Source organism: Oncorhynchus tshawytscha, unplaced genomic scaffold (genome assembly GCF_018296145.1).
Source record: "Oncorhynchus tshawytscha isolate Ot180627B unplaced genomic scaffold, Otsh_v2.0 Un_contig_1829_pilon_pilon, whole genome shotgun sequence".
Classification (NCBI taxonomy): Eukaryota; Metazoa; Chordata; class Actinopteri; order Salmoniformes; family Salmonidae; genus Oncorhynchus; species Oncorhynchus tshawytscha.
The window spans coordinates 28,840-50,400 of NW_024608688.1; the positions used below are offsets into that span (position 1 = coordinate 28,840).

The 21,561-nt window shown below is 43.9% G+C and overlaps 1 protein-coding gene and 2 non-coding genes across 6 annotated transcripts; 2 read left to right on the plus strand and 1 right to left on the minus strand.

The window, feature by feature from the left end:
- Positions 1-4,581: 4,581 nt before the first annotated feature.
- On the minus strand, positions 4,582-14,523 carry scoca (short coiled-coil protein a). 4 transcript variants are annotated; one of them, XM_042313521.1, is made up of 4 exons: positions 14,148-14,523; positions 8,320-8,391; positions 7,768-7,845; positions 4,582-4,744 (listed from the first exon to the last, which is right to left on the minus strand). In XM_042313521.1, the coding sequence occupies exons 1-4, from the start codon at positions 14,215-14,217 to the stop codon at positions 4,602-4,604; spliced, it is 363 nt and encodes a 120-aa protein (XP_042169455.1). In that variant the 5' UTR covers positions 14,218-14,523; the 3' UTR covers positions 4,582-4,601. The 4 variants fall into 4 exon arrangements, with proteins under 4 accessions (XP_042169455.1, XP_042169454.1, XP_042169457.1 ...); XM_042313520.1 differs by having other exon boundaries at positions 7,768-7,848; XM_042313523.1 differs by lacking the exon at positions 14,148-14,523 and adding an exon at positions 12,170-12,329.
- A 1,943-nt stretch (positions 14,524-16,466) lies between these two features.
- Positions 16,467-16,540, plus strand: trnai-aau. The gene has a single exon. It is a non-coding gene; the product is annotated as a tRNA-Ile (tRNA).
- A 3,611-nt stretch (positions 16,541-20,151) lies between these two features.
- On the plus strand, positions 20,152-20,225 carry trnai-aau. The gene has a single exon. It is a non-coding gene; the product is annotated as a tRNA-Ile (tRNA).
- Positions 20,226-21,561: the final 1,336 nt, after the last annotated feature.

The window sequence follows — 21,561 nt, forward strand, 5'->3', positions numbered from 1 at the left end:
CATTGAACTACCCTATGGGACCTGGTCTAAAGTAGTGCACTATGTAGGGAATAGGGTGCCTCCGGTCAGAAGCTGTGCACTATATAGGGAATAGGGTGCCTCTGGTCAGAAGCTGTGCACTATATAGGGAATAGGGTGCCTCTGGTCAGAAGCTGTGCACTATATAGGGAATAGGGTGCCTCTGGTCAGAAGCTGTGCACTATATAGGGAATAGGGTGCCATTTGGGATGTAGATATACAGATCTGGGACCAGTCTTAAAGTTTCACTACAGAGACAGAAGGATATTTTCAGACAAGAAGGCGCCTTACGTCAGGTTTAAGGTTAGACATCTACTTTAGATTGATAAGTGTTTGTTTTTCAATCATTAACTTATAAAAGGAAGTTCAAAATATGTCAGTTCTTTGTGTTATTGTTTTTTTAACTAAATTATATGGATTTAAAACTTGAGGATTGAAAATCGGCACTGATAAAAATGTATCTATTTATTTGAAACTTCTCCCTCTTGTTCATTTTACGGCTAAATTTAAAACAGAAGAAAATATTACAATGCAGTTTTCTCTTTTGAGTGAATGGAAATGTTTTGGATGTTTAAAAAAAATATATATTAATAATTTGTAGTTAGTTTTACCACTGTTTTGCTTATTGTGAGCCTACGTCAGAACAAACAACTTGTTCTCCACCCGAGGGAGCTGGGTATTCCGGAATATCCAAACTCCGGTTCCGGAATGAATTATAAACAATTCCGTCTTGTATGGAAAGAGATGTGCAGATTTCTGATTTTTGTTTGTTCTGTTTCCTCCAGCTTTTTCTAGTAAATGTCTTCTGTTCTTGTACGACAACCAGGCATATTTCCCTGTTTTCAATAAGTTGCAAATTGTACATTGCTCTTGGAAAATTAAATATTTAATACAATAAAAGTCTTACTAGTTAGTCGTACTTGTTGTAAAGCCTGGTCCCAGATCTGTTTGTGGTCTTGCCCAACCCATATCTGTCATTGTCAAGGAGTTGGTTTAACACTGTCAAACAGACTGGCTCTCAGGCTAACTTGTCATTGTGCTGTTTGGTTTGGGGTCCATGAGAAGTGCTGAGTCATTGCATGATTAACTATGACTAGTGTTGTACTCGGCTGCTCCACCCAAGGAGTTGTCTGAAGTGAGGCCTTGAAAGGGAACATCACCCTCTGGATGGGAACAGAGCGTTCCTGGGTTGCACTGGAACAAGGTCTACTCTTTCATTTATTTTTTTACCTTTTATTTAAATAGACAAGTCAGTTAAGAATACATTCTTATTTTCAATGACAGCCCAGGAACAGTGGGTTAACTGCCTTGTTCAGGGGAACAGTGGGTTAACTGCCTGTTCAGGGGAACAGTGGGTTAACTGCCTGTTCAGGGGAACAGTGGGTTAACTGCCTTGTTCAGGGGAACAGTGGGTTAACTGCCTTGTTCAGGGGAACAGTGGGTTAACTGCCTTGTTCAGGGGAACAGTGGGTTAACTGCCTTGTTCAGGGGAACAGTGGGTTAACTGCCTGTTCAGGGGAACAGTGGGTTAACTGCCTTGTTCAGGGGAACAGTGGGTTAACTGCCTTGTTCAGGGGAACAGTGGGTTAACTGCCTTGTTCAGGGGAACAGTGGGTTAACTGCCTTGTTCAGGGGAACAGTGGGTTAACTGCCTTGTTCAGGGAACAGTGGGTTAACTGCCTTGTTCAGGGGAACAGTGGGTTAACTGCCTGTTCACAGTGGGTTAACTGCCTGGGAACAGTGGGTTAACTGCCTTGTTCAGGGGAACAGTGGGTTAACTGCCTGTTCAGGGGAACAGTGGGTTAACTGCCTTGTTCAGGGGAACAGTGGGTTAACTGCCTTGTTCAGGGGAACAGTGGGTTAACTGCCTTGTTCAGGGGAACAGTGGGTTAACTGCCTTGTTCAGGGGAACAGTGGGTTAACTGCCTTGTTCAGGGGAACAGTGGGTTAACTGCCTTGTTCAGGGGCAGAACGACAGATTTGTACCTTGTCAGCTCAGGGATTCGATTCGGTTGCAAGTCCAACGCTCTAATCACTAGACTTCTCTGCCGTCTAGAGAACCTATATAAACTAATCAAGATCTCTCACTAAGGATGCATCTCACATGTCAAGAGGCCTTTTATCCTAATCTTGTCTCCTTTCATTCTATCCTTGTCTCCTTCACTCCATTTCCATATTGATACAGAGTTACACTCCCGACTCGTACAAAAGCATCAGAATTATTTATTTTTTTATTAAAACAAAAGTGTTAAAAGGCAACATAGTCATAGAATCTCTAAACTTCTACACAGCAGGCAGTTAGTTCCATAGGATGTGTGTGTTATCAACATGCCTGAAGGAAAAACTAAGTTTAATGTCCCAAACTGGCACTCTGTTCCCTAGATAGTAGACTACTTTTGACCAGGGCCCTATAGGCCCAAAGTCGTGCACTATATAGGGAATATGGTGCCATTTGGGACTAACAAGAGTCAGTGGAACATACAATATAATTTTTAACATAATACAAAATAAAAAATACAATTTTAAATTGAAATAAATAACGTGATGCATTGAAGTGCAGTGGAATCATCTCAATATTCCCCAATCTTTTCCTTTAGCACCTGGAACCAATAGAACCATAGAACGGTTCTCTGGTAGAACCTCTTGCTCAAAACGCCGATCTCCGTACAATTGAGTGTTGTGATTCTTCCTGATTTTAATTAGGCCTTTCTGACCATTTTGTCCTCTATTCAAATAGAATTTAAACTGACCTGTTGTCCTGATCACATCCCTGATAAAGGCTCTCATAGAATCTCTTGCTGGACCCCTACCTTATTTCTCTCTACTATAACCAGCCTAGGACAGCACAGTCATGCTTCCATAGTCCATTACTATGACCAGCCTAGGACAGCACAGTCATGCTTCCACAGTCCATTACCATAAGCAGGAATAACAACGTTCCTTATCAGCAGCTCTGTGTTAATGCACTGACGGAACCTTCCGGAGTGTTCTACAGCCTGAGTGTTCTAATCAATACCACTCAAGGTTCTTAACTGTAAAAAGCAGAGCTCTCTTCTGTCCTCCCTCACTTTATCCTCCCGTTCCTCCCTCCCTTTCCTCACTCCCTCCGCTCCCTCCCTCCCCTCACTCTATCCTCCCTTTCCTCCCTCCCCTCACTCCATCCTCCCTTTCCTCCGTCCCCTCACTCTATCCTCCCTTTCCTCCCTCCCCTTGCCTCCCCTCACTCTATCCTCCCTTTCCTACACGTTCACTGTGCTTTTTCCTTCCCCTACTGACTCCACACAGCACTCCATGGTGACGAATCCCATTCCTGGTGGAATGAGTAGCATACCAGAGATGACAACACACATCGGAGTATCTTAGTAGGACTGCTTAAAAAAAAATACGTCATACAGAATCATATTTCATAATGTTTTTGTGTTGATCAACAATTTAAAAAAAACAGACACTTAGTAACCTTTTGACCAATCAGATGAGAGAGAGCAGTCGATGGGATGCGTTATTATATTATTGTATTACATTGGCATGTCATTCAATATGTTTGATCCATATTTGGGGGCCAGGAGTTTGGCCATATTCATATCCAACAAGTCCAGTTTCCTTCCACATCCAACCAGTCACCAAAATAAAAAGGTCTGATGTCATAACTCATTAGAGATGCCGTTGACATGACAACACAAAACAGTATTATTAGATGAATTATAAAAACAGTTAAATCATGTTGGGGGGGTTTTATGTTAGGAGGAGGGTAAAAAGAGGTCAAACAAGAATGTAAACTGGACTCTTAGGGGTGTAGTTGGAGTGGAGGGAGGATTTTGGGGTCTGGAATTAGAAGTTGCCCCCTAACCACAGATCTGGGATCAGACTACTCTACATAGTACACTACTTCTCACCAGAGCTTATGGCATCCTATTCCCTACATAGTACACTACTTTTAACCAGAGCTCATGGCATCCTATTCCCTACATAGTACACTACTTTTAAATCAGAGTTTATGGCATCCTATTCCCTACATAGTACACTACTTTTAACCAGAGCTCATGGCATCCTATTCACTACATAGTACACTACTTTTAACCAGAGCTTATGGCATCCTATTCACTACATAGTACACTACTTTTAACCAGAGCTTATGGCATCCTATTCACTACTTTTAACCAGAGCTTATGGCATCCTATTCACTACATAGTACACTACTTTTAATCAGAGCTTATGGCATCCTATTCACTACATAGTACACTACTTTTAATCAGAGCTTATGGCATCCTATTCACTACATAGTACACTACTTTTAACCAGAGCTTATGGCATCCTATTCACTACATAGTACACTACTTTTAATCAGCTTATGGCATTCTGTGCACTACTTAGGAAATAATCTGCCATTTGGAACACGCCCATATCTGTCCCTAGAACTGTGGTCACAAACATCTTCTACCTCCTCTGCTGTCATTTGGGAGAGGAGATGTTACAGGTAGCCTGAGTGCCAGTCTGTCTGTGCCATCATGCCGGTTTGTGTCGGCACAAACAGACCTGCTACCAGGCTATTGTAGGTGGTCTCAACTCCCCTTGGTCGCCGTGGGTTACTTCCGTTTGCTCTTGTTGTCGGTGGTTTGGAACACGCTGGAGGCCGACATGAGGTTCTCGATGTACTGGCCTAGAACCTGGTTCTCCGACTTCAACTTCAGGTTCTCCTCTTTGACCGCATCCACACGTGCTGACAGGTCTGGAACAACAGAGGTACGGAACTTAGAACTAGACAGACCAGTGTTTCCCCTAGATAATTATTTTTAAGGCTGGGTGCAACAGAGTTTGACAGGGAGGCCTAAGTAATGATGGATGAAACACCGATACAGAACCAGAAACATCCTGATAGCTTATTCCACATCAATGACAAATACTCCTCCCTGCCAGACTAGACTGAATGTTTTAGCTTATTCCACATCAATGCCAAATACTCCTCCCTGCCAGACTAGACTGAATGTTTTAGCTTATTCCACATCAATGCCAAATACTCCTCCCTGCCAGACTAGACTGAATGTTTTAGCTTATTCCACATCAATGACAAATACTCCTCCCTGCCAGACTAGACTGAATGTTTTAGCTTATTCCACATCAATGCCAAATACTCCTCCCTGCCAGACTAGACTGAATGTTTTAGCTTATTCCACATCAATGCCAAATACTCCTCCCTGCCAGACTAGACTGAATGTTTTAGCTTATTCCACATCAATGCCAAATACTCCTCCCTGCCAGACTAGACTGAATGTTTTAGCTTATTCCACATCAATGCCAAATACTCCTCCCTGCCAGACTAGACTGAATGTTTTAGCTTATTCCACATCAATGCCAAATACTCCTCCCTGCCAGACTAGACTGAATGTTTTAGCTTATTCCACATCAATGCCAAATACTCCTCCCTGCCAGACTAGACTGAATGTTTTAGCTTATTCCACATCAATGCCAAATACTCCTCCCTGCCAGACTAGACTGAATGTTTTAGCTTATTCCACATCAATGCCAAATACTCCTCCCTGCCAGACTAGACTGAATGTTTTAGCTTATTCCACATCAATGACAAATACTCCTCCCTGCCAGACTAGACTGAATGTTTTAGCTTATTCCACATCAATGACAAATACTCCTCCCTGCCAGACTAGACTGAATGTTTAGCAGCACCAAACTGCTGTATTAAAGTACATATAAACACGTCCCAAATAGAACCCTATTCCCTACACAGTGCACTACTTTTGACCAGGGCCCATAGGGAATAGGGTGCCATTTTGGACAAGACCCTTAAATCCATCTGAGTCAGTTTTAGAAGGGAGACTGAATGTTTTAGCTTATTCAAGCCTCAGACTAGACTGAAGAGAGGATGGTCATGGGTCAACACTCCTCCCCCAGACTAGACATGTTGAAGCTTATTCCACATCAACCAGCTCCTTCCACTGTGCCTCACAGAGAGACTGATGGCTTATTCCACCGTGCCAGACAGAATGGTAACATGCCAAATACTCCTCCCCCATGAACCACCTTCCACTGTGTAACAGAGAGAGGATGGCTCCGTAGACAGTTTTAGTAACACAATGAACACACCTTCCCCCATGAACCACCTTCCACTGTGTAACAGCCAGAGAGATGAACACACCTTCCACTGTGTAACAATGACAAATACTCCTCCCCCAGACTAGACATGAACACACCTTCCACTGTGTAACAGAGAGAGGATGGCTCCCACTGTAACATCCCTGTGTAACATGAACCACCTTCCACTGTGTAACAGAGAGAGAGATGAACACTCTTCCACTGTCAGACATGAACAGACCTTCCACTGTTTTAGTAACATCAATGCCAAAGACATGAACACACCTTCCACTGTGTAACAGAGACATATGAACACCCCCATTCCACACTAAACTGTGTTGAAGATAGAACAGAGACACCTTCCATTTAGGACAAGACACAGCTCCATCTGAGTAACACAACTGGAGCCTCACTGACAGAGAGAGGAGAGACATGAACACACCTTCCACTTGAACACACCTTCCACTGTGTAACAGAGAGAGGAGAGACATGAACACACCTTCCACTGTGTAACAGAGAGAGAGACATGAACACACCTTCCACTGTGTCCAACAGAGAGGAGACATGAACACACCTTCCACTGTGTAACAGAGAGGAGACATGAACACACCTTCCACTGTGTAACAGAGAGAGGAGACATGAACACACCTTCCACTGTGTAACAGAGAGAGGAGACATGAACACACCTTCCACTGTGTAACAGAGAGAGGAGACATGAACACACCTTCCACTGTGTAACAGAGAGGAGACATGAACACACCTTCCACTGTGTAACAGAGAGAGGAGACATGAACACACCTTCCACTGTGTAACAGAGAGAGGAGACATGAACACACCTTCCACTGTGTAACAGAGAGAGACATGAACACACCTTCCACTGTGTAACAGAGAGAGAGACATGAACACACCTTCCACTGTGTAACAGAGAGACAGACCTTCCACTGTGTAACAGAGAGAGATGAACACACCTTCCACTGTGTAACAGAGAGGAGACATGAACACACCTTCCACTGTGTAAAGAGACATGAACACAGAGACTGTGTAACAGAGAGAGAGAGACATGAACAGAGAGAGACTGTGTAACAGAGAGAGGAGATGAACACACCTTGTGTAACATGAACACACCTTCCACTGTGTAACAGAGAGAGAGACATGAACACAGAGAGACTGTGTAACAGAGAGAGAGATGTGTGTAACAGAGAGACTGTGTAACAGAGAGGAGATGAACACACCTTCCACTGTGTAAGAGAACACACCTTCCACTGTGTAACAGAGAGAGATGAACACACCTTCCACTGTGTAACAGAGAGAGATGTGTGTAACAGAGAGACCTTCCACTGTGTAACAGAGAGAGGAGACATGAACACACCTTCCACTGTGTAACAGAGAGAGGAGACATGAACACACCTTCCACTGTGTAACAGAGAGAGATGTGTGTAACAGAGAGAGATGTGTGTAACAGAGAGAGAGATGTGTGTAACAGAGAGAGATGTGTGTAACAGAGAGAGAGATGTGTGTAACAGAGAGAGATGTGTGTAACAGAGAGAGATGTGTGTAACAGAGAGAGATGTGTGTAACAGAGAGAGATGTGTGTAACAGAGAGAGATGTGTGTAACAGAGAGAGATGTGTAACAGAGAGAGATGTGTAACAGAGAGAGATGTTACCTTCCAGTGTGTGTTGTAGCTCCAGCACCTGGTTGATGAGCCTCGTCTTCTCCTCCATCTCAACCTGGTTCTCCATGTCTCCTGACAAACACAACACACACTATATTAGTGAACACACACACTATATTACTGAAACACACACACACACACTATATTACTGAACACACACACACTATATTACTGAACACACACACAATATATTACAAACACACACACACTATATTACTGAACACACACACACACACTATATTACTGAACACACACACACACGCTATATTACTAAACACACACACACGCTATAGTAGTTTTGGAATTGTTAGTTAGATTACTTGTTGGTTATTACTGCATTGTCGGAACTAGAAGCACAAGCATTTCGCTACACTCGCATTAACATCTGATAACCATGTGTATGTGACAAATAAAAATTTGATTTGATTTTGATTTGATTTTATTACTGAACACACACACACGCTATATTACTGAACACAGACAGACATACAGACAGACAGACGTACGGACGGACAGACAGACAGGTGTGTTGTTGTTCATTACCATCCATGTGACAGTTCATGGTGAAGTCCTCGTTGTCCTGTTTGGTGAGCAGGACTGCAGTTCCTCTGTCCCCTGTAGACACATCAAGGTGAGCGAAACATATAGTTAGATCATATGATTTATATTATACATCTTTATTTAACTGGGTAAGTCAGTTAGGAACAAATTATTATTTACAATGACGGCCTACCCCGGCCAAACCCTAACGACGCTGGGACAATTGTGTGCCGCCCTACGGGACTCCCAATCACGACCGGTGGTGATACAGCCTGGAATCGAACCAGGGTCTGTAGTGACGTCTCTAGCACTGAGACACAGTGCCTTAGACCGCTGAACCAGGGTCTGTAGTGACGCCTCTAGCACTGAGATATAGTGCCTTCGACCGCTGAACCAGGGTCTGTAGTGACGTCTCTAGCACTGAGATATAGTGCCTTCGACCGCTGAACCAGGGTCTGTAGTGACGTCTCTAGCACTGAGATGCAGTGCCTTCGACCACTGAACCAGGGTCTGTAGTGACGTCTCTAGCACTGAGATGCAGCCTTACGCTCTATTACTGCCAGACCGCTGAACCAGGGTCTGTAGTGACTCAGCACTGAGATCAGTGCCTTGACCGTCTGACACCTGACCACTGAACCAGGGTCTGTAGTGAGCACTGACCTCTGAACCAGGGTCTGTAGTGACGTGAGACACTGTAGTGCCTTAGACCGCTGAACCAGGGTCTGTAGTGACGCCTCTAACACTGAGACACAGTGCCTTAGACCTCTGAACCAGGGTCTGTAGTGACGCACTGCCATCTCATTCAAAGAGACCTCATCTGTCCCGAAACCAAAAAGCCCTTGGTCTCCAACTAACGGTCCCCAGGTAACTCCTCGACCTGCCTAACGGACTAGTAACTCAAACAACGCGGATAAAGGTAGCTAGATAAGTGAACACCAGTACTACTATGTTAGCTGGCTACCATCATCTACATACCCAAACAAGTAGACAGAGGAAGACATAACAGGCCAAGATGACAAATGATGTTAGCAGTCTCTCTAGCTGTTACAGTAGCTAAACAACAACACACCCAAGACCAGCCAGCTATCTGTCTCTCTAGCTGTTACAGTAACTAAACACACCCAAGACCAGCCAGCTATCTGTCTCTCTAGCTGTTACAGTAACTAAACACACCCAAGACCAGCCAGCTGCTATCTGTCAGTAACTAAAGCTGTTACAGTAGCTACAGTAACTAAACACACCCAAGACCAGCCAGCTAGCTGTCCTCTAGCTGCTACAGTAACTAAACACACCCAAGACCAGTCAGCTAGCTGTCTCTCTAGCTGTTACAGTAACTAAACACACCCAAGACCAGCCAGCTATCTGTCTCTCTATCTGTCACAGTAACTAAACACACCCAAGACCAGCCAGCTATCTGTCTCTCTAGCTGTTACAGTAACTAAACACACCCAAGACCAGCCAGCTATCTGTCACAGTAACTAAACACACCCAAGACCAGCCAGCTATCTGTCTCTCTAGCTGTTACAGTAACTAAACACACCCAAGACCAGCCAGCTATCTGTCTCTCTAGCTGTTACAGTAACTAAACACACCCAAGACCAGCCAGCTATCTGTCTCTCTAGCTGTTACAGTAACTAAACACACCCAAGACCAGCCAGCTATCTGTCTCTCTAGCTGTTACAGTAACTAAACACACCCAGACCAGCTATCTGTCTCTCTAGCTGTTACAGTAACTAAACACACCCAAGACCAGCCAGCTATCTGTCTCTCTAGCTGTTACAGTAACTAAACACACCCAAGACCAGCCAGCTATCTGTCTCTCTAGCTGTTACAGTAACTAAACACACCCAAGACCAGCCAGCTATCTGTCTCTCTAGCTGTTACAGTAACTAAACACACCCAAGACCAGCCAGCTATCTGTCTCTCTAGCTGTTACAGTAACTAAACACAAGCCAGCTATCTGTCTCTCTAGCTGATACAGTAACTAAACACACCAGCCAGCTATCTGTCTCTCTAGCTGTTACAGTAACTAAACACACCCAAGACCAGCCAGCTATCTGTCTCTCTAGCTGTTACAGTAACTAAACACACCCAGCCAGCTATCTGTCTCTCTAGCTGTTACAGTAACTAAACACACCCAAGACCAGCCAGCTATCTGTCTCTCTAGCTGTTACAGTAACTAAACACACCCAAGACCAGCCAGCTATCTGTCTCTCTAGCTGTTACAGTAACTAAACACACCCAGCCAGCTATCTGTCTCTCTAGCTGTTACAGTAACTAAACACACCCAAGACCAGCCAGCTATCTGTCTCTCTAGCTGTTACAGTAACTAAACACACCCAAGACCAGCCAGCTATCTGTCTCTCTAGCTGTTACAGTAACTAAACACACCCAAGACCCAGCTATCTGTCTCTCTAGCTGTTACAGTAACTAAACACACCCAAGACCAGCCAGCTATCTGTCTCTCTAGCTGTTACAGTAACTAAACACACCCAAGACCAGCCAGCTATCTGTCTCTCTAGCTGTTACAGTAACTAAACACACCCAAGACCAGCCAGCTATCTGTCTCTCTAGCTGTTACAGTAACTAAACACACCCAAGACCAGCCAGCTATCTGTCTCTCTAGCTGTTACAGTAACTAAACACACCCAAGACCAGCCAGCTATCTGTCTCTCTAGCTGTTACAGTAACTAAACACACCCAAGACCAGCCAGCTATCTGTCTCTCTAGCTGTTACAGTAACTAAACACACCCAAGACCAGCCAGCTATCTGTCTCTCTAGCTGTTACAGTAACTAAACACACCCAAGACCAGCCAGCTATCTGTCTCTCTAGCTGTTACAGTAACTAAACACACCCAGACCAGCTATCTGTCTCTCTAGCTGTTACAGTAACTAAACACACCCAAGACCAGTCAGCTATCTGTCTCTCTAGCTGTTACAGTAACTAAACACACCCAGTCAGCTATCTGTCTCTCTAGCTGTTACAGTAACTAAACACACCCAGCCAGCTATCTGTCTCTCTAGCTGTTACAGTAACTAAACACACCCAAGACCAGCCAGCTATCTGTCTCTCTAGCTGTTACAGTAACTAAACACACCCAAGACCAGCCAGCTATCTGTCTCTCTAGCTGTTACAGTAACTAAACACACCCAAGACCAGCCAGCTATCTGTCTCTCTAGCTGTTACAGTAACTAAACACACCCAAGACCAGCCAGCTATCTGTCTCTCTAGCTGTTACAGTAACTAAACACACCCAAGACCAGCCAGCTAGCTGTCTCTCTAGCTGTTACAGTAACTAAACACACCCAGCCAGCTATCTGTCTCTCTAGCTGATACAGTAACTAAACACACCCCAGCCAGCTATCTGTCTCTCTAGCTGTTACAGTAACTAAACACACCCAAGACCAGCCAGCTATCTGTCTCTCTAGCTGTTACAGTAACTAAACACACCCAAGACCAGCCAGCTATCTGTCTCTCTATCTGTTACAGTAACTAAACACACCCAGCCAGCTATCTGTCTCTCTAGCTGTTACAGTAACTAAACACACCCAGCCAGCTGGTAAGTTAGCATAGCAGCAGGCTAATCTAATGTTAGCCATCTAGCTGGTTCATACGATATGTTCACCTTTTACAGAGAAGCAAGAAAACGACTCCTGTATCTAACTACCGGCTGTCACATTAATCACCGCGATATTATGATGTTAGTTTGTGTACCTAACTAAGTCGTAGTTAGTCACAATGCTCGTTACAGTAGCAAGTTAGACAGCTAAAATCCCAGAAAATATGTCAAATCCGTATAATTGACGTGCGATTCTCAACAACGACAAGCCTCTGAAACGTCAGTCACTTACCCTTCGATTATAATAAAAAAAAAAAAATATTGTGTCAAAACGTTAGCCGGGGTTTTGTGTGGACAACGTTGTTATGTGCTGGACGACACTGCGGATTTCCATGTATGACAGTCGGCGATGGGACGTCCGCACATTATCTGGGTGTAGGAACCGACGCGGCCGACAGGGGGAGACACCGCCGGAAGCCAAATATAACACCACCATTTATTGGGGCCCCGAAACAATACGCATGTATGACCTCATTCCCTCCTTCTTGTCTACTTGCTCCTTCCACTAGAGGTAGACTAGTAGTCTGATGAAGGGAAAACGTGAAGGATATTTGATATCCCATTAGGTGTGGCAGCACTGTGTGCGTCTGTATGCGTACATTGTTTGTGAAAGGTTGTATCTGTTTGTGTCGATAGTACAGCCTCAGACACTGTAAACACACGCACACTGCAGCTCTGACAGTCTCTCGGTCACTCCCTGAGTAGTGAACTACACAGGCTAGCCGAACAGCAGCGGTTGGCAACACCATATCACAGCCACCAGGATCAGTGTGCTTGGTTACTCTCTGCTCTGTGCTCCAGTTTGAAGGGTTTATGTGTCTCCTTCTGTCTGCAGCTAAGATCAACCCAGGTGAGACTGTTGCTTGGCCAACCCTACCCAGTCTGTACCTCTAGTCCTAAGGTTCTGTACCTCTACTCCTAAGGTTCAGTACCTCCAGTCCTAAGGTCCTGTACCTCTAGTCCTAAGGTTCTGTACCTCTACTCCTAAGGTTCAGTACCTCCAGTCCTAAGGTCCTGTACCTCTAGTCCTGAGGTTCTGTACCTCTAGTCCTAAGGTTCTGTACCTCTAGTCCTAAGGTTCTGTACCTCTAGTCCTAAGGTTCTGTACCTCTACTCCTAAGGTTCAGTACCTCCAGTCCTAAGGTCCTGTACCTCTAGTCCTAAGGTCCTGTACCTCTACTCCTAAGGTTCAGTACCTCCAGTCCTAAGGTCCTGTACCTCTAGTCCTAAGGTTCTGTACCTTATAGTACCTCAGTGTTCTGTAGGTTATAGTACCTCTATGTTCTGTACCTTATAGTACCTCTGTGTTCTGTAGCTTATATTACCTCAGTGTTCTGTACCTTATAGTACCTCTATATTCTGTAGCTTATAGTACCTCTATGTTCTGTAGGTTCTAGTACCTCTGTGTTCTGTAGCTTATAGTACCTCTATATTCTGTACCTTATAGTACCTCTATGTTCTGTACCTTATAGTACCTCTGTGTTCTGTACTGTAGCTTATAGTACCTCTGTGTTCTGTACCTTATAGTACCTCTATGTTCTGTAGCTTATAGTACCTCTGTGTTCTGTACCTTATAGTACCTCTGTGTTCTGTACCTTATAGTACCTCTATGTTCTGTAGCTTATAGTACCTCTGTGTTCTGTACCTTATAGTACCTCTGTGTTCTGTAGGTTATAGTACCTCTATGTTCTGTAGCTTATAGTACCTCTGTGTTCTGTACCTTATAGTACCTCTATGTTCTGTAGCTTATAGTACCTCTATGTTCTGTAGGTTATAGTACCTCTATGTTCTGTAGCTTATAGTACCTCTATGTTCTGTACCTTATAGTACCTCTGTGTTCTGTAGCTTACAGTACCTCTATGTTCTGTACCTTATAGTACCTCTGTGTTCTGTAGCTTTGTGTTTGTTTCTGTCTCTCTGGGGGAATGAGGCCGTTACAGTGTGTGTGTGTGTGTGTGTGTGTGTCTGTGTGTCTGTCTGTCTGGGGGAATGAGGCCTTTACAGTGTGTGTGTGTGTCTGTGTGTCTGTCTCTCTGGGGGAATGAGGCCTTTACAGTGTGTGTGTGTGTGTGTCTGTCTGTCTGTGGTTAACTAGAAACAAGGGTGGCTCAACTTTGTCCTTTGGCTCAACGTACCCCCCTCTCCCCTACAGGTGTGTAGGTGAATGGACAGAGCTACTAGCTTTGTAATTAAAGGTGTGTTTGTCTTACCTGTAGGTCTGTCATCGGCGAGGGAGATGTTAGTGAAACTCCCGTCCTCTTCTTCCAGCTCTGCTTCCATGACCGGAATGGAGTTTTCCCTGATTCACCCTCGTAGTTTCTTTTTCTCTCTGGACTCTGGACTCTGGCCTCTAGCCTAACCGTTCCATTCTCCCCGTTGGGCTGTTTTTCACTCCTCACTCCTGCTTTCTTTCTCTCCTTATCGTTTGACTCTTTTCTCACAGACCCTCTTTTTAGACATTTGTTTTCTCAACCTGCTTTCTTCGTCTGTGTCACTCCGTTGCCTCTCCTTCACCCCCGTCTCTCTCTCTCTCTCTCTCTCTCTCGCTCTGTCTCTGTCTCTCTCTCTCTCTCTCTCTCTCTCTCTCTGTCTCTCTCTCTGTCTCTCTCTCTCGCTCTGTCTCTCTCTCTCTGTCTCTCTCTCTCTCGCTCGCTCTGTCTCTCTCTCTCTCTCTCTCTCTCTCTCTCTCTCTCTCTCTCTCGCTCTGTCTCTCTCTCTCTCTCTCAGCGCCCAGCCCTCTAGGACACCTGTTCCCGTCAGGCGGCTGGCTCCCTCTCCTTCTGAATTATTTATGTTGTCACGGTTACCTGCCCAGATAACCTTGGTTACTGGACAGGTGGCAGGTGACACTAGTTTTGTCCTGGGAAGCAGTTGCTGATTGGCTCATAAAGGTTTCAAAGTTCAGGGAGGGAAACACAAAACACTCAAGTGCCATAAACACACACAGTCTTAATCAGCTAAACTTGTGGGGACTCCATTCAAAATCCTATTTTCCCTAAATAGCATTTGACCTCGTGGGGACTAACAAAATGTCCCCAGTTGGTCAAATTCTTGTTTACTATTTTTGAGGGGACTTCTGGTCTCCACAATAAGAGTTAAACATGTCCACACACACACACACACACACCTACATTTCCCCATGCTCACATGGTCACACATTAACTAGAGAAGGACATTAAGTACAGAGAGGTAAAAAGCCAGCAGAAAGCTGCACCCTCTTTCTCCACTCCTCACTCTCTCTTTCTCCACTCCTTACTCTCTCTTTCTGTCTTTCTCCACTCCTTACTCTCTCTTTCTCCACTCCTTACTCTCTCTTTCTGTCTTTCTCCACACCTTACTCTCTCCTTCTCCACTCCTTACTCTCTCTTTCTGTCTTTCTCCACTCCTTACTCTCTCTTCCTCCACTCCTTACTCTCTCTTTCTCCACTCCTTACTCTCTCTTTCTCCACTCCTTACTCTCTCTTTCTCCACTCCTTACTCTCTCTTTCTCCACTCCTTACTCTCTCTTTCTCCACTCCTTACTCTCTCTTTCTCCACTCCTTACTCTCTCTTTCTGTCTTTCTCCACTCCTTACTCTCTCTTTCTCCACTCCTTACTCTCTCTTTCTGTCTTTCTCCACTCCTTACTCTCTCTTTCTCCACTCCTTACTCTCTCTCCACTCCTTACTCTCTCTTTCTCCACTCCTTACTCTCTCTTTCTCCACTCCTTACTCTCTCTTTCTCCACTCCTTACTCTCTCTTTCTCCACTCCTTACTCTTTCTGTCTTTCTCAGCGACTTGATAATCCCTGTCGTTTCTCCTGGTTGAACTTTTATGTTCACTGATTCTCTGTTCGAGAGAACGAGAGGTTTTACCGACATAGCAGAGCCCACATGGACATTTAATAATGTAAATAACATGGGTGGTGGAACACGTAATAATGTCATTTATTTGGGATCGTTTTCCTGTGTGTGGGTGGCAGAGATATTCACACTTTATCATGTTGTTGCACTGTGCGCATCCTCTGCATTTATAGCTACCATTTTGGAAGAGGGCGTAAAAGAGCCTGGCTGGTTTTCTTTTGTGATTGGCAGTTGGCATGGACCAATTTATCGCGTATATTGCGACCTCTTCTATTCACAATAAGTGGTGGATTTGTACATTCAGCCGGCAAAAATGGGTCGGATGATAAAATGTGCCAGTGTTTCTTGAACGCATCTCCCACTTTTCGCGAGTTCAAAGTTGATGTCGTTGTGAACATTACGGAGTGTTCTTTAGCTTTCGCAGTAAAATGGGTCTTTGTTTGTAGCAGTTCATCTCGTGTTTTTCCCAATGCCAAATGAAGAGCTTCATCCACACACATAATTGTGTTGCTGTCCTGGAGCCCTGTGGGGTGCGTTTGTGAACAGAGCCCCGGGACCAGCTTGCTTAGGGGGCTCTTCTCCATGTTTATTTCTCAATAGGTGATGGATTTGTTATGGAATGTCTTGAGCTCTTATTTAGTACGGTGTTGTTATTTCCACCTTTATCCGTAGAATGAGCATTATCTAAGGCCGGTTAGCTCAGTTGGTTAGAGCGTCGTGCTAATAACGCGAAGGTCGCGGGTTCGATACCCGTACTGGCCAGGAGATTTTGTTTTTACTTTACTGTGTATGTCTACAGTGTCACATAACTCTATTGATTGGGGTTTACAATGTGCATTTTAAATTAGTACTATGAGTTGTCGATTGTTGTGTTATTGTGGAGTGACATTTTAATGTAGGAGGTTTTTTTCATTGTAGGAGTTTTCATTCGTTTTTTATTGTACAAGGAAGGAAGGAGGACAGGGACTTCATGGACTAAGAGACAGAGAGACAGAATGGTGAAGAAACAGATAGACGGGTCCATCAATCATTTGATTCATTCATTATTTACGCACATACACACACACAAACACACACACACACACACACACACACACACACACACACACACACACACACACACACACACCAACCTTTCCCCATGCTCACTTGTTCACACATTAACTAGAGAAGGGCACGAAGTAAAGGGAGGTAAAGAGCCAGCAGACAGCTGCACCCTCTTTCTCCACTCCTTACTCTCTTTCTGTCTTTCTCCACTCCTTACTCTCTCTTTCTGTCTTTCTCCACTCCTTACTCTCTCCTTCTCCACTCCTTACTCTCTCTTTCTCTTTTTCCACTCCTTACTCTCTCTTTCTCCTCTCCTTACTTCTCTCTCTTTCTCCTTACTCTCTCTCTTTCTCCTCTCCTTACTCTCTCTTTCTCCACTCCTTACTCTCTCTTTCTGTCTTTCTCCACTCCTTACTCTCTCTTTCTCTCTTTCTCCACTCCTTACTCTCTCTTTCTCTCTTTCTCCACTCTTTACTCTCTCTTTCTCCACTCCTTACTCTCTCTTTCTCCACTCATTACTCTCTCTTTCTGTCTTTCTCCACTCCTTACTCTCTCTTTCTCCACTCCTTACTCTCTCTCTGTGTCTTTCTCCACTCCTTACTCTCTCTCTGTGTCTTTCTCCACTCCTTACTCTCTCTTTCTCCACTCTTACTCTCTCTTTCTGTCTTTCTCCACTCCTTACTCTCTCTTTCTCTCCTTACTCTCTCTTTCTGTCTTTCTCCTCTCCTTACTCTCTCTTTCTGTCTTTCTCCACTCTTACTCTCTCTTTCTCTCTCTTTCTGTCTTTCTCCACTCCTTACTCTCTCTCTCTTTCTCCACTCCTTACTCTCTTTCTTTCTCCACTCATTACTCTCTTTCTGTCTTTCTCCACTCCTTACTCTCTCTTTCTCCACTCCTTACTCTCTCTTTCTCCTTACTCTCTTTCTGTCTTTCTCCACTCCTTACTCTCTCTCTCTCTCACTCTTTCTCCTCTCCTTACTCTCTCTTTCTCTCCTTCTCTCTCTTTCTCCACTCTTACTCTCTCTTTCTCTTACTCTGTCTTTCTCCACTCCTTACTCTCTCTCTTTCTTTCTGTCTTTCTCCTTTCTCCTTACTCTCTCTTTCTCCACTCTTTCTCTCTTTCTGTCTTTCTCCACTCTCTCTCTTCTGTCTTTCTCCACTCCTTACTCTCTCTTTCTCTTTCTCCTTTCTCCTTACTCTCTCTTTCTGTCTTTCTCCACTCCTTACTCTCTCTTTCTGTCTTTCTCCACTCCTTACTCTCTCTTTTCTGTCTTTCTCCTTCTTTCTCTCTTACTCTCTCTTTCTCCACTCCTTACTCTCTTTCTGTCTTTCTCCACTCCTTACTCTCTCTTTCTCCTTACTCTCTCTCTTCCTCTACTCTTTCTCCACTCTCTTTCTCTCTTTCTCCACTCCTTACTCTCTCTCTTTCTCCACTCCTTACTCTCTCTTTCTGTCTTTCTCCACTCCTTACTCTCTCTTTCTGTCTTTCTCCACTCCTTACTCTCTCTTTCTCTTTCTCCACTCCTTACTCTCTCTTTCTTTCTCCACTCCTTACTCTCTCTTTCTCTTTCTCCACTCCTTACTCTCTCTTTCTCCACTCCTTACTCTCTCTTTCTCTCTTTCTCTCCTTACTCTCTCTTTCTCTCCTTACTCTCTCTTTCTCTTTCTCTTACTCTCTTTCTCTCTCTCCACTCCTTACTCTCTCTTTCTCCACTCCTTACTCTCTCTTTCTCCACTCCTTACTCTCTCTTTCTGTCTTTCTCCACTCCTTACTCTCTCTATCTGTCTTTCTCCACTCCTTACTCTCTCTTTCTGTCTTTCTCCTCTCCTTACTCTCTCTTTCTGTCTTTCACTGTTTCTTTCACTGTCTCTCTCTGTCTCTCTCAATTCAATTCAAATCAATTCAAGGGGTTTATTGGCATGGTAAACATGTGTTAACATTGCCAAAGCAAGTGAGGTAGATAATATACAAAAGGGAAATAAACAATTAAACTTTACAGTAAATATTTCACTCATAGAAATTCTAGGGAAAAGGAAGGATAGTATCACTGATCTTTAATAAGCTTTACTTATCGGTCTCATGGCTTTCGTGAGTTTTTTACATTTAAATTAGCACCCTTGTGTAGACCTAGCCCCGCCCACATCCGTTCCAAGCATCGAAAGGGGTTGGAGGCGAAGGAAATACTAATACGTGCTACCAAATACAACATCAATTTCATAAATATTGAAATAAAGTGTGTAAATAAGACCTATTAAACACATCTGTAAAACCACAATGAGGACATAGACCTACCGAGCACGTTTTCATTCATCATTGGGTACATCGTACGAAAAACATCAGAGTCATCTGAAATAGGAGCATAATTCACGTTCAAATCACGATTTAACATAGACAGGCATTTCATCATAACGACCTTTAGGAAATAATGTCTGGAGGGTGAAAATCACAAAACATTCTCTTTTACTCAGAGTATTATTTATATCTCCTCCCCTGTCTGATATCTTAACTTTCTCTGTGCCACAAAATCTAAAGGTAGAAATATCATGCTTCAGGTCATTGAAATGTACTGCTACTGGATGATCCCTGTCGTTTCTCCTGGTTGAACGTTTATGTTCACTGATTCTCTGTTTGAGAGAGCGAGAGGTTTTACAGACATAGCAGAGCCCACATGGACATTTAATAATGTAAATAACATGGGTGGTGGAACACGTAATAATGTCATTTATTTGGGATCGTTTTCCTGTGTGTGGGTGGCAGAGATATTCACACTTTATCATGTTGTTGCACTGTGCGCATCCTCTGCATTTATAGCTACCATTTGGAAGAGGGCGTAAAAGAGCCTGGCTGGTTTTCTTTTGTGATTGGCAGTTGGCATGGACCAATTTATCGCGTATATTGCGACCTCTTCTATACACAATAAGTGGTGGATTTGTACATTCAGCCGGCAAAAATGGGTCCGATGATAAAATGTGCCAGTGTTTCTTGAACGCATCTCCCACTTTTCGCGAGTTCAAAGTTTATGTCGTTGTGAACATTACGGAGTGTTCTTTAGCTTTCGCGGTAAAATGGGTCTTTGTTTGTAGCAGTTCATCTCGTGTTTTTCCCAATGCCAAATTAAGAGCTTCATCCACACACATAATTGTGTTGCTGTTCTGGAGCCCTGTGGGGTGTGTTTGTGAACAGAGCCCCGGGACCAGCTTGCTTAGGGGGCTCTTCTCCATGTTTATTTCTCAATAGGTGATGGATTTGTTATGGAATGTCTTGAGCTCTTATTTAGTACGGTGTATTTATTTCCACCTTTATTCGTAGAATGAGCATTATCTAAGGCCGGTTAGCTCAGTTGGTTAGAGCGTCGTGCTAATAACGCGAAGGTCGCGGGTTCGATACCCGTACTGGCCAGGAGATTTTGTTTTTACTTTACTGTGTATGTCTACAGTGTCACATAACTCTATTGATTGGGGTTTACAATGTGCATTTTAAATTAGTACTATGAGGTGTCGATTGTTGTTTTATTGTGGAGTGACATTTTAATGTAGGAGGTTTTTTTTCATTGTAGGAGTTTTCATTCGTTTTTTACTGTAGAAGGAAGGAAGGAGGACAGGGACTTCATGGACTAAGAGACAGAGAGACAGAATGGTGAAGAAACAGATAGACGGGTCCATCAATCATTTGATTCATTCATTATTTACACACACACACACACACACACACACACACACACACACACACCAACCTTTCCCCATGCTCACTTGGTCACACATTAACTAGAGAAGGGCACTAAGTAAAGGGAGGTAAAGAGCCAGCAGACAGCTGCCCCCTCTTTCTCCACTCCTTACTCTCTTTCTGTCTTTCTCCACTCCTTACTCTCTCTTTCTTTCTCCACTCCTTACTCTCTCTTTCTCTCTTTCTCCACTCCTTACTCTCTCTTTCTCTCTTTCTCCACTCTTTACTCTCTCTTTCTCCACTCCTTACTCTCTCTTTCTCCACTCCTTACTCTCTCTTTCTGTCTTTCTCCACTCCTTACTCTCTCTTTCTGTCTTTCTCCACTCCTTACTCTCTCTTTCTCTTTCTCCACTCCTTACTCTCTCTTTCTCCACTCTTTACTCTCTCTTTCTCCACTCCTTACTCTCTCTTTCTCCACTCCTTACTCTCTCTTTCTCCACTCCTTACTCTCTCTCTTTCTCCACTCCTTACTCTCTCTTTCTGTCTTTCTCCACTCCTTACTCTCTCTTTCTCTTTCTCTCTCTCCTTACTCTCTTTCTGTCTTTCTCCACTCCTTACTCTCTCTTTCTGTCTTTCTCCACTCCTTACTCTCTCTTTCTCCTCTCCTTTACTCTCTCTTTCTGTCTTTCTCCACTCCTTACTTCTCTCTTTCTCCACTCCTTACTCTCTCTTGTCTTTCTCCACTCCTTACTCTCTCTCTCTCTTTCTCCACTCTTACTCTCTCTTTCTCTCCTTACTCTCTCTTTCTGTCTTTCTCCACTCCTTACTCTCTCTTTCTGTCTTTCTCCACTCCTTACTCTCTCTTTCTGTCTTTCTCCACTCCTTCTCTCTCTTTCTCTTTCTCCTTACTCTCTCTTCTCTCTCTTTCTCTCTTTCTCCTCTCTTTCTCTCTTTCTCCTCTCCTTCCTTACTCTCTCTTTCTGTCTTTCTCCACTCCTTACTCTCTCTTTCTGTCTTTCTCCTCTCCTTCTCTCTCTTTCTCCACTCCTTACTCTCTCTTTCTGTCTTTCTC

What these genes read in the sequence shown, in the direction of transcription:
- scoca (XM_042313520.1), bottom strand. Translation starts at nt 14,217, where the DNA reads ATGGAAGCAGAGCTGGAAGAAGAGGACGGGAGTTTCACTAACATCTCC. An exon ending in CATGAACTGTCACATGGATG is followed by an intron (nt 7,849 to 8,319) that starts GTAATGAACAAC and finishes TGTGTTTGTCAG; the next exon opens with GAGACATGGAGAACCAGGTT. An exon ending in GCTACAACACACACTGGAAG is followed by an intron (nt 4,745 to 7,767) that starts GTAACATCTCTC and finishes CTGTTGTTCCAG; the next exon opens with ACCTGTCAGCACGTGTGGAT.